This window comes from Grus americana, chromosome 1 (genome assembly GCF_028858705.1).
Source record: "Grus americana isolate bGruAme1 chromosome 1, bGruAme1.mat, whole genome shotgun sequence".
Taxonomy (NCBI): domain Eukaryota; kingdom Metazoa; phylum Chordata; class Aves; order Gruiformes; family Gruidae; genus Grus; species Grus americana.
In genome coordinates this window covers 45384791-45397050 of record NC_072852.1, presented here as the reverse complement: position 1 = coordinate 45397050, position 12260 = coordinate 45384791, and the positions used below count along the sequence as shown (strand labels likewise).

The 12260-nt window shown below is 38.1% G+C and overlaps 2 protein-coding genes across 11 annotated transcripts in view; one reads left to right on the top strand and one right to left on the bottom strand.

Annotated features, from left to right (window-relative positions):
- The window catches only part of PPFIA2 (PTPRF interacting protein alpha 2), a 355402-nt gene extending 350201 nt beyond the window's left edge, over positions 1-5201 (top strand). For 7 of the 8 annotated variants that reach the window (XM_054832813.1, XM_054832758.1, XM_054832803.1 and 4 more), the window contains 2 exons: positions 637-729; positions 4426-4684. In XM_054832813.1, the coding sequence (XP_054688788.1) occupies positions 637-695 (59 nt within the window). In that variant the 3' untranslated portion in view covers positions 696-729; positions 4426-4684. Of the gene's footprint in view, positions 1-636; positions 730-4425 lie in introns of all 8 variants that reach the window. The other variant, XM_054832748.1, reaches the window with a different exon arrangement.
- Positions 5202-8355: 3154 nt separating this feature from the next.
- Positions 8356-12260, bottom strand: part of ACSS3 (acyl-CoA synthetase short chain family member 3) — a 90450-nt gene continuing 86545 nt past the window's right edge. For all 3 annotated transcript variants that reach the window (XM_054832825.1, XM_054832834.1, XM_054832844.1), the window contains 3 exons: positions 9665-9764; positions 9410-9585; positions 8356-9110 (listed from right to left, as the gene is read on the bottom strand). In XM_054832825.1, the coding sequence (XP_054688800.1) occupies positions 9045-9110; positions 9410-9585; positions 9665-9764 (342 nt within the window). In that variant the 3' untranslated portion in view covers positions 8356-9044. The remainder of the gene's footprint in view (positions 9111-9409; positions 9586-9664; positions 9765-12260) is intronic.

Below are 12260 nucleotides of genomic sequence, written 5' to 3'. Positions count from 1 at the left end.
TCCTGCACTTTTTGGCAAGGATGAAGTCTTAAGACAAGAATCCGTTCCAAGGCAAATTCCACGTACAAATAAAGGTAGTAGCTCCCCAGGCTTTTCCATGGCCCATGTTACTGTAGTAGCTAAGAACCTTACAAACATGCATGGATTTCATCTTCTAGCAATGCTGTGGTATTATTCCCATTTCACAGATGGGGAACTAAGGCACAAGAGAGATTTAGTGATTTACTTGAGGTCTTTCAGAGAGTTTATTATTGAGCTGGGTACTGAACTCAGTAGACTTAAAGGTAGGTAGCTTTGAATACCTCTTCATGCAGGACTTGGCTTCCTATCTCACAGTGCTAAGAAAGCTATAGTATTTAAACAGCATGACAGGTACATTGTTAGGACTTCCAACAAAATAAAGATAAAATTGAGTTTTAAACCATATTCACTTAAGACAGATTTCAATAGCACATCAGACATGAAGAAACTCATTCCGAGTTCTGAACTAGACCACATCTGGATCATGTCATAGAAAGCCACAGTGCAATTTAATAGCCACCCTTCCAATGGAAAAGAGACTGATTTATTTTCTTCATGATTCTAAAGAGATTCTGGTTTGTTTCTTTTTTTTTTTTTTTTTTTTGCAATTTGCAGTTGCTTCATCACGACTGCAGAGGTTAGACAGCTCAACAGTTCGCACATACTCATGCTGACAAGGCCTAGCAAAGAAGCCAGCACTGAATTGTTGTGAGTATTCATAAGGGGCCATCATGAAAGCTCTTTATAACTGTACACTACACCCAATATTCCTTGGCATTATCCAAGCAAGAGCCAGCATGGAGCAGAGGATCTAACTCAGACTCACTAGGGCGGCCAGTTGATCAAGACAACAGTCTCAAGCTCAGTCCAGGAGATGTTACGTTATTCTTTTCCCATCTCAAACAGCAGGTTCTCTCTGATGAAACCACCTTAGCAGATGAGACAAAAGTTTTCAGAGAACCCACCTCAGATGGTAGCTCACCAAGCATCATGTATTTTGTATGTTCTCAATCTCAAAGCTAGAACTGGGGAGACAGCAGTAGGCACAGGGAGTGAATTTACTTTATGAGAACCTGAAGTAGTTCTACCAGGAACTGAGGAGAGAGGGGGGGGGAAAAGGCCAGAAAAACAGAAGAGATTTACGTTTTTTGTTTGTTTATCTTTTTTAAATGAGAGATTTGGCTCAATTTAGAACAACAGGTAGCTGAATAAAGCTAGAACAAAACTTCCCCTGTACAGAAAATCTTCCAAAGTTATCTATTACAGAGATTCTCACACTTCTCAAATCATTCAGAATTGACCAGTGGCAAAGAAAGGATGTTCTGAGCTGGATGCAACTTTGGATCAAATCTAGTACCAGAGTTCATGTCCTATTTTTCACCACTTTTTGAAATATGGCTATGAATCTCACAGATTCACTCTTTCAGAGTTCTGTTGTTTTCTGCTACATCACAAGTTTTGCAAAAAATACTATCATGACGAGTGCTTTCATCAATATGGCACCATTTCATGCTAATATTTTTCTCAGTACAACAGTTTTAGTTTCCATTTAGTTACTCAGGGGATTGCAGGGGAGCTGGAAAAAATATTTGGATAACACCAAAACCTCACCAGGCATTGAACATGCTTTGATAGCTGTTAAACATTGTAGGCAAGACATGCCGGGATATGCAAGAAAGTCCTTTTTTTCAGGGGCTTGGGGCCATCAAGATTTTACTAATGCTAGGCATGTTCAAAAAGCACTTAGAAACAGCAGGTCTTACCAGTGGAAAACATAGATTGCTCCGGATCCTACTGATGACATGAGCCTTACTTCAGAGATCTTCAGGAGACTGCAAGAGTCTGTTAACCCAGTAGAAAAGGGAACTTCTCATGTCACCACTGAAAAATAAGCACAGGAGATATTCCCCCAACATGCACCCCCAAGTTTAGCATCTGGTCCTACAAAAATGATGATGGAGCACATAAACTATATATATAAATCTTTTTGTGTAAGTAGGTATCGATTAGAGCGTGGTGTTACGTCAGTAAAGTTAATGACAGTACTCCCACTGGGTTCAGTGGGGGTAGAAATTGATAGCAGAGATGGGTATCTTTTCTCCTATATGCTTCAGAATTGCAATGTCGAAGGCAATAGAGTATTGCCGAGAAATTAAGTTCAAATGCCAAGCTTTCTAATAGGCCAACAGTAATGAGCCAGGCACGCGAGCTGCCATTTTCCAATAGGTTTGAGGAATGCAACAAGGGCAGAAATTGAAAAGTGGTATGTTAACAAAAATTAACTTATGATTATCCAAACTGTTTATTTCCACTCTATTAAAAAAATTGTTGAAAATATAGTAATCCACAAACAGAAGTAGCAAACTTTGTTGGTACCATATGGCAGTTATGCATTTTGAGCAAAAAATGGTATACATATGCAAAGTTATACAAGCTATACAACTTTGATTTCTATAATCAAGGATCAGTGATATGTATCACATCAGTACTTGCCGCTTGTCCGCTATTCTGCCAGTTACATTCTAATCTTAAACCCTTGGGAGCTCTATAAGAATGCCAAATTTACATCTAAATTGTAAAGGTTAATATATGAGGATGACTGACATTAATACTACTATTTCTTTTCGTGTACCATATACTCCTTTTAGAGAAGCAACAAGATGGTGTGAGTTAGAACTTTAGTATATGCACTGTTCATAACTGCGATTTCAAAATGTCATGCAGGTTAGAAACCAAAGAAGTTAAAATAATTTTGGATTTCAGTAAATATATTAAAAATATGCAGGGAAAAGATTTCCTCCATTTTCCTTCATCAGCCTTGAAAACTTAAATGACCTGAGTCTCAAAAATGAGTGGAATAAACCCAAGATTTTGTGATCACAGTTTCTTGATGGAAGGAACTGATTGATACTTGGACAGAAGGGAAGACTATTCATTATGACATGCCTCCTGAAATTTTCCAGACACAGGTCAGACCGAGACCCAGGCTTGTAACACCTCGCCTAGAATACAGCAGTAGTTGTGTTGCTCTGGTGACTAAATGATCTACACGCATACAATCAGGGGCTGACTCTACGCAAGTAGCAGAGGGGATGGATAGCTGGATGAGCTATCACACCATAGCAATGTAAGAGAATTTTTAATGTAGCAAAGGGGAATATGCATCTGAAGAGCAGACTAAAAAGAGGGCTGCAGACAGGTTGCATGTAGATCAGATGAGACGGGCTGTGATCACAGCAGGCTGCAGATTCCTGCATTCTGCTACTCACCTTTCTTACTGAGAATGTCAAAGCCTCGTATTTCAAAATAGTTTATGCCAACAATACCAATTAGGTACAACGTTACGGTGTCTTATGGTGTTTCTTCACAATAGCTGAGTTCAATTCATATGCTTTCAAGTTGAGATTCAGGTAATATTTTAAACATTTGTTGAAACCAGCATGACAAGCTGCCAGAAAACATGAACTGACATTCTCAGAACAGTTAGATGAGCATACTCCACACACCCCAGTTTGAGTATACTCTCAGGATCAGAAATTTAAGAACATTCAGACTGCTGGCATCTGGCCATTTAATCTTGCAAAGAAGTTTACCCCAGAGCACATGGGACAGAGAGGTCAAGCTCTCTGCTGCGGTGGCTGCACGTTGCCCAGCTGAGCATCTGCAATGCCATTACACAGCCAGGGCGTTTGGCAGTCACGCCGTCTTTTCCCAACACTTTCCTCTTATGAAATACTTGTCACCACCAAGTCAGAAAGCTCAGCCAGGACAGTTTCATTGCCACAGGCTGGGGCAACACAACATACTAGTTTCACTTTTCTTCTAATGAAATGTGAAAGAGGATTTGGTAAAAATCAACTGTGTACTTGATCAATGAAGGGTTCCAAAGAGGATTTGTAAAGACAGATGGAGAAGAAGAGTTCCAAAAAAGACATGAAAAAATTTACATCACAGAATTTCCAGATTTCCATAATCTGGAAACAGCTGGTCCATAGCAAAGAAATCATCAGGGTGAAAAAGGTAAACGCTGTCGAGCTGCAGTGAACAAGGAGAATCACAGAGTACATCAACAAGGTCTATAAAATGTGTGGTTGACCTTGTGCCAAACAGGCAAAAGACTCCAGATGCAGCAAACTAATCCCAGTGCTGAATCCAAACATCAAGAAAACAACGGTAAAATGAACCAATCTAGTAAAAGATTAAAATGCATTATTAATAGATTTATGTTGCAGATCTAAAATTAACAAACAAATGCATGTCTCCCTCAGATACTCAAAACTCATGTTTTAGTAGAACATGCAATAGCTTGCTTAGTGCTGTAATATTTTCTGGTGTCATTGCATCCTAGACCAAATTAGAATCAAAGAATCTCGCTAATTAATGTTTGTTTATTTTTTCCCTTAGATGTCATCTCTTTCTTCTACTTTACCTGAAGTGCACTACAGCTACTTAGGAAAAAGAGCATTAAAACTCTCTGCAAGAACAGGGTAATAGGGAAGAGAACACATAAGGTTTATCAAACAGATATGATGTTCCTTTCATGTATTGGTTAGTTTAAAACAAGAATTTAAAAAAAAACCCCACAAACTAAATTCTGTTAAAAAAAAAAACAAAACAAACTCCCCTTTCCTCTCAGCATCTGTCATCAGAAATTTGGCAGTAGTGCACATCCAAAGCTTTTATCAAATGAAGCCACTCATTTTTACATTGTTCCATCTGTTTTATTGTAAAATACTAGACATTTACGTATTTACTGTGTATGTATTTCTTTTAAAATGTGTAAGTCTTATGTAAATGGATATAAATATGATTTTTTAAAAATAAAATCTATGGTACATGGGGTCTCAGTGCAAACATTTGACAATACAGTGTCAATAATACTGTTTGTATCTTTCCATTCCACCATTTTTACAGTTTTTGGATTGTAACAGTCAAATGAATATGTTTAGCAGAGTTAGAAGCTTCAACATGTTCCTACTGAGAAAATCTGTCAATATTTAAAGCTGAACACCTGCCTCTGATGATGTATAACAGAATGACATAACCTGGAACTGGAGCCAAAACGGACCTCTAAAGACAAAATGGAAATGTCAGATATCAATAGAGAAGCACCATGATGGCTCACCTCTTAAAAACAAACAAACAAACCCAGAAGAACTGTTTACAAAAAAAAAAAAAAAGCAATTTAATAAAACATGATTTATACAAAAACCAAAAACTTTCTTCTATGTTACCTGCGGACCAAGAAGAATCTTGCTTTACCAAGAGCCATCTTTTTGTTCCAGGATCTTCAGACACCAGCCAGCATTGGAAAATTAAATCTAATATTTGCATATAATCAGATTCTTGTTTCCAGATATATTCAACAAAGAAAAAGAAAGAAAAGAGAAGCCAACCCCCACCATTTCTTCATTATAACAGGGCATTAGACAGGCTCCTGTCTAACGTTACGCTTTTAGCCAAGATGGCCTTGCTGAGACTTCACAGAAGTCAGTTTTATCAGAGGAAATAACTGAAAGACAGAGTGCTTAATATATAGTGTATAAAAGTTTAGAAGAGCAACTATTACCTGCTGTGGCTTTATTTGGTGGTGTTATTGTTGTTTATTCTTTGTTTAAATGGGAAGTTTCAAAGTAAGACCTACTTAATAGTCATTTACCTATTTGCTATTTTTCTGCTGCTTGAACTTAGCTCAAGACCTGTCTTTTAGTTATTTCTTTTAGCAGTTTGATCTGCAATGTTTGCACGTACATAAACATTTGTTTTGTCTATTTTCATTTGGCAAACTTCAGTCAATCAGATGGTGAAAGATTTTTCTCCCCCAATGTCAATAAAAAAGAATTCAGTGCTATTTGTGTTTATAAGTCTATTAAGCTTGGTACGCAGTAGCATTAAAATAGTCGGATGCCAGATACATATAGCTAAGCATAAGCACATTTTGCCACTACCAGGTGAGTTACGATGGATTTACTGGTGAGAATCTGCCACGAGAGGGAGCACTGAACTTGCTAATGGGTGCGATACCATGGCTTGGGTTAGCACACAACCACATAAAGACACGGCTCTTTTACGTACGCTTCCTCGGGTTTAACCGACATCGTTGGTCATGTTCCTTCTCCTCCCTCATCCTCCTTTTGGATTATTTTAGTCCAGAATGTCACAAAGTAAAGCAATGCAAACACCCTTTTCAGTGGCTGTAGGAGCATTTGAATACACTTCCCCTTGTAAATGCCAGCTCTCATTTTACAGAATTTCTGGTTTTGGCCCACATTGTCACAGCCCACGCTCAAATTCAGGGGGCAGAGGAGAATGAGCTGTGTTGAGGAAAAGAATGAGCAAGATTTTGTGACCAAAGCTGCAGGTACAGCATCCCCAAATTACTTATTTCCATAGTGGAAGAAAACAGACTAGAGGAATTAAAAATAAACTTTTAAAAATAGTATTATTGTGACTTCCATTTTGAAGGCTAACATATAAAATCTCCTAGTACATCCCTGTCTCCCCCATATGAGTTGAAGCTCTACTCTCAACAGCCAGACATCGTGGCTATGCTAAATGTTGCCTGCTTGGCCCCAACCCTTGCAGCACACTGGGACTAATTATTACATCAACCTCTTCCAGCCAAGTTTCAGTAACTCCCTGACCATTCAAATCTATCTGCATGCTGCTTCTCTCTGTAAACGAAATTAAGAAAATCAGTGCTCTCCTATCACTTGTTAAATGGGCTTGTTCTTCCTTGATGGTATAGCCAGGTTGCTGGGCAGCACCAGAGCCCCACACAAGACTGACGACCCCTCCCTTTCTCCAGCTCGGCACAAAGCTAAAGCTGTAGACAAAGCATTCTGCAATCACAGTTCCTCAACAAAAGGCTCCTCTGGAGAACAAAAGCAATGCCTGTGAAACAACTATTTTTTTCCATACTGTACTGCTGCAATAAGGTGGCTTTCTTTGTCTGGGTTTTCTGAATGCTGACAAATGAGACATTTGGCATTTCTGGAATTCTCCACATTACTAGGGCGGTAGCAGAGTGAGTACACCTGACCACTCTGCCCCTCTCTTTTAACAAAGTCTCGATCTTAAATGATTCCCATCAAATAGAAAAAAAAAAAGAAAAAAAAAGAAAGAAAAATATAATTAAAAAAATTTAAAATAAAGCTCAGGCTTCCTCAGAAAGCAGAAATAAGTTATTGCAAACATTTTTGTCATGGAGACATTTTAAGAATGCTAACTATTCAAGCTCTTCACAGTTCAGATAATAGGTAATTGTTTCTTGTCAATATTAATATGAGCAAATAGCCCCTCTGAAAGGTAAGTGCCTAAATATCCATTACTAATTTATTTAAAAAAAAAAAAAACACACACACAAGTCTGACACTAATTCTCTCTCCCTTAAAAAAAAAGAGCCCCGAACTAGACAACAGGTTACCTTTCCTTAAAAATGGAGAAACTGGTGTAGGAATGCAAGATGTCATTGAGAAAATTATACAAGATGGAGGAAATTAATTCTCCTTTCCTACATCCTATTACAGTATCTTTACTAGAGGGCTTGTGCTCTTACTAATTAGTTCCCCTCCCCTGCTTTTGCGATTACAACATGATGACTGCAGCCGGGATAACTACACCGAACATAACACAACGTCTCAGCTTTCACTGTACAAGAAAAATAATGGCCATGTACCTTGTGAATGTGTCACGGTTTCTCTGTGATAAGACCCTTGTAGCTTCTCACTGATTTAAAAAACCCATCAGTGACAAATCCCAAGATCTCCCTCTTGCCCTGTAGCTGTTCAGCATAGGTTGCTAAGCTGTAGCATTGTGAAACTGAAAAATACTCCGCAGTCTCTGTAAGGCACTCTGTTATTTGACATGAGCCTCCCATTAAAGCCTTGGTACTTGAACAATCCGTCGAGAAGAAAATAATATCTTCAACTAACTGCAACTTATATGAGTATTTCAAGAAAGTTATCAGGACATCTGAGAAACAAAATTACTCCCACATATAAACCACTAACCTGTACAGTTATCTATATAGATATAGCATATCTACCATAAAGCATCATTAGCCTTTACTCAGTCTTTAAATGCTTTTACTCCCTGTTCAGATTGTGATTTTCAACTAAATCAAATAGCTGAGCAGGGTGGCTACCTTATCACGCAATTATATGGCAAAAAACAAGTACAGCACAGACTGAAACTAGGCTGGTTTATTCTATGACTGTATGACCTGATTCAACACGGCTGGCTCAGCTGCATGCAGTCCCTAGTGAGAAAACACAGGGACTTTTTATTTCCTATGGCACTGGTAGAGCTCATTGACTCTAGAAAAAGGTCATGTTTATTTAGAATACATGCTTTTTATTGAACATTACTAGGAGCAAATCAAGATTTTCACAGATTTGAAAGCCAGAATTTATCATTCTACAAAAAAGGCACTTCAGAAAGTTATTGACTAAAAAAATTAGAGGAATCTAATTTACAGTAGAAAGGCTTAGGAAAAAAAGAAATCAGTGGAATCAAGAAAACTAATTTAAAATTTTTAAAACTTATAAAAATTTAAAAGACATAAAGGCTCATCATTTATAAGTGAGAACAGTTTAGGTCTGTGATTATTTTCACATTAGAATTCCTATCTGTTGCCGTCATCAGTTCACAACTTACCTTTTGTAAGCTGTTTTCGTGAAACTCAAGTTACTGGTCGCATTATACAATAATGGATTGAAATGTAAGGTTACATGATATCGTATGAGATAATCCAGTGGCTCCTTCCCTTTAAGGCTATAGAAATGTATGAATTCTATTTGCAATTCTCAGCAATCTTAATAACCAGCATATAATGACAACATGCAGAGACTTAAGTATGCTTCATTGGCTGTGGCAATATTGTAAAGAACATAGTAACATTTCTGAAATTAAAAAAATCAGTCCCAAATCATTACTAGTTTTTAAAATGTGGCATTTCCTAACAGAAAGTCTCTTTGTATACTTCAGTAACTGACACATTTGTTATCAGCCTCTTATCCCATTTAATTTTTCTTTAGTACTTCTTCAATGTGTTTAAACACGCTAGCATCTTCAATGGTCGGTGTTATCTGAAAAAGAAGGACATACAGAAGCATGTGATAGTAGATTGCTGTTCTGCAACAGTAAGATAGAATTTCATTCAGAGAATCTTCTAAATCTAGCCTTCAAAAGTGATCAAGAAAAAAAAAGTATCTGGAAAGCTCTGGAACCTGAAAATCTTTTGGGTAAGGCAGAGTACAAATAAAACATAGTGTACTACCTGAGTCATGGACCAGTTGGAGGATGGTCTAGAGAATCGAAACCACGATGTTGTGTCTTTGGATGTGCACATGTGCCTAGTTCATGAAAGCATACAGCTCCAACTTACCTTATATGGTTTTCCACTGACTAGTGCAGAAAGAGCTGAACGTGGTATCTTGCCAGATCGTGTTTTTGGTAGCTGTTTCACAAAGATGCCCTTCTGGAAAGCTGCTACTGGACCAATGTTAGTTCGAACTCGTTCAACAATCTCTTCCAAAATCTTCTTCTCTTCTGTCTTTATACCTAGTGAAGAAGTTCATATCCTTTACCTTTTCTGAGACTTTTGCAAGTCTTAGTAACATCAGTAGCATCAAGCTCTCACCTTCTCTCAGCACACACAGCGCAAATGGAACGTGTCCTTTTAAAGCATCCTCCTGGCCCACAACAGCACAGTCTGCCACAGCGTGGTGGAAGAGAACACACTGAGGGACAGAAAACGAAACCAAACTGAACTAATAATAACTGAACATTTCAGTGAAAAATTCCATTGGCATGGACATTAGACTTATTTCTTACATTTTGACAGCAAAAAATATTTAGTCAGGATACATGCTGCAGATGCACATGTGTATACTTTCATACACATGTTTAGTTTTCAAATACAAGAAATAAAAACTATGGCAGCACAAGATACAATTACAGAACAAATCAAAGGTGATCTCCCCACAACTTTGGGGAAGTATCACATCTTTGTTTTCGTTAGTGAGATGTTCGCTATAACAAATAACATTAGTCTAACATCACAAATAACATGGAGTTAAGTGCATGGAGTAAGGACCAAAAAACGTAGGAGAACTCCTGCTACAGGGCTATAAAGTCATATTGGCTCATTCCCTCTATCTTTTTCATTTTTTGTTGCACAAAGGTATAGTTTCAACCAAAGCCAAATACAGGCCCAGCCTCAGCTTGCAGCCATCCCAGTTCAGCTCACTCTCTTGGAAACATTTGGTCTCAGCCTCCTTAGACAAAAAACGGAATTAAACCAGAGTCCCCTCCTTCCTACTTCACATTTACACAATTACACAAGTGATGGATAGTAGCACTAATATCTCAAACTCTCTTTTAGTAAAAAAAAGTGAGATACTCTTTTCTTTCCAGTTAGCCAGCTGAGGTTCTCACTTCGTGGAAAAAAGTCACCAAGATGCCTCAGTGCGTACTGAGGTGTGTGTCACTAAGTCTGGGACAAAGTCGGAAGCTGTGAATCCTCTTCCAATGTAACTGGCTCTTTTCACGTAGATGTCAGCGTCCTGTGGGACATCTTGCTGTCGACAGTCTTTCAACACATCCTCTGTACTCAGCCACAAAAAGGACCTAACACGACCCTACGCAAAGGCGACACAGAGGTCACATAATGTGACTGTGCATATTAATTTATTTGTGCATACAGGCACTATGTGTTTTCTCCTATCAGATCTTCACATACTATGTTGTCAAAATCAAAGGCAGTGGGATGACTGAAAGAAAGAAAGACTGAGAGAAATTTTAACAATACAAGGCTTTTTTCTCTCATTAAGTAGGAACACCACATTTGCATTGGCTACTTGTACAATAGTATGGGAGTGAGAAAGAAGATGGGAAAGGCACAGAGAAGACAGAAGACCTGAAAGAAGGAAAAGCAGAATCACTGCTGTTCTGATTAACAAAAAGGAGACTCTAGTGTGACCTGGTTGTGAAACCGATGGTGGAAGAAACAATTCAAAGGATCTCGTACAACCCACCCTAAATGCTGATTTCACCATCGTTTAGATTTGTAGTCAAAACAGGAAGCAAACCCCATCCCACTGTGCTGCATCACTACAACACACATCAAATAGATTTTAGCAAAATAAATCTGCACAAAGCGTGTGTTGCATACTTTGTTTGACAGAAGCTATACTCATTTCACAAACTGATCCCAGAAAAATCCTAAGCTACAATAAGGCAAATAATAAATACTTAATATTAGAGGCATGTTCTATCAAAGTACAAAAGCATGACCATTTATGCACACCTTTTGAAACTGTAGATTTTTGATGGGAATGAAGTGGGATGCGCACATGCAACAGCCTGGAGTTGAGTGGGCTCATCCCAGAAGTAGAAGGGCTGAGGAGCCTGCTGCAAAAATGTTGAAGCTAAATATACACAAGTGTACTTGAATTCAGATGCAGTCTACTTTGTTCAGAAGTCATTGTATCCAAACTGACAAATCACACAAGAATGAATCTTATGCAACTCCAAATCTCCATGGTATTTCAATGCATCACATACTTATGAGCTTCGGCCAGTCCTAGCCCAGAGCCTCAGTAATGCATTCCATTTCCTGCTATAAATGCCCATTCTTTCCTGCTCTGACTTCTTGACCCTGACCAAAGCAACTTGATTGCCATAAAAAAAAAAAAAAAAGAAGAAAAAGAGAAAAAAAGAAACAAATGCAATGAATTGTGGAAAAGTAGACTAGTAAGGTCTACAACCAGAGAAACTGTGCTTTCCGCAAAAACATAGGAAAAAGGTCTGCAGTAATCTGACATTACCATCAATACCATAATTACCTATCAGGCATCAACAGGACCCCTACGGTGGAGATTTAAGTGTTGCCACCTTGTTTTGTCGTAGCTTGTTTGCATCATTCAAGTCTGTCAATTGTTCATAAAATTCTTATGTTAAGCTGTAATACTGCAGTCACTGTAATATTTTCCTTCACTAGTCTATCCAAATTCTTATCAACATCCCTTTGACTTTGGGACGGCTAATTTCAAATGACTGAAAGTGTAAACACTAATTTAAAAATTATCAAACTTTGTAAGACAGGCTGAAAAGAAGAACAGAAAACAGAATCGGCACCAGGTATTTAAAAATTGTTTAAAAGTAAGAAAAATTTCAAGTGAAATGGCATTCCTGGAATGATCACTGGGCACAAGGATAGATGTCTAATGCATCCC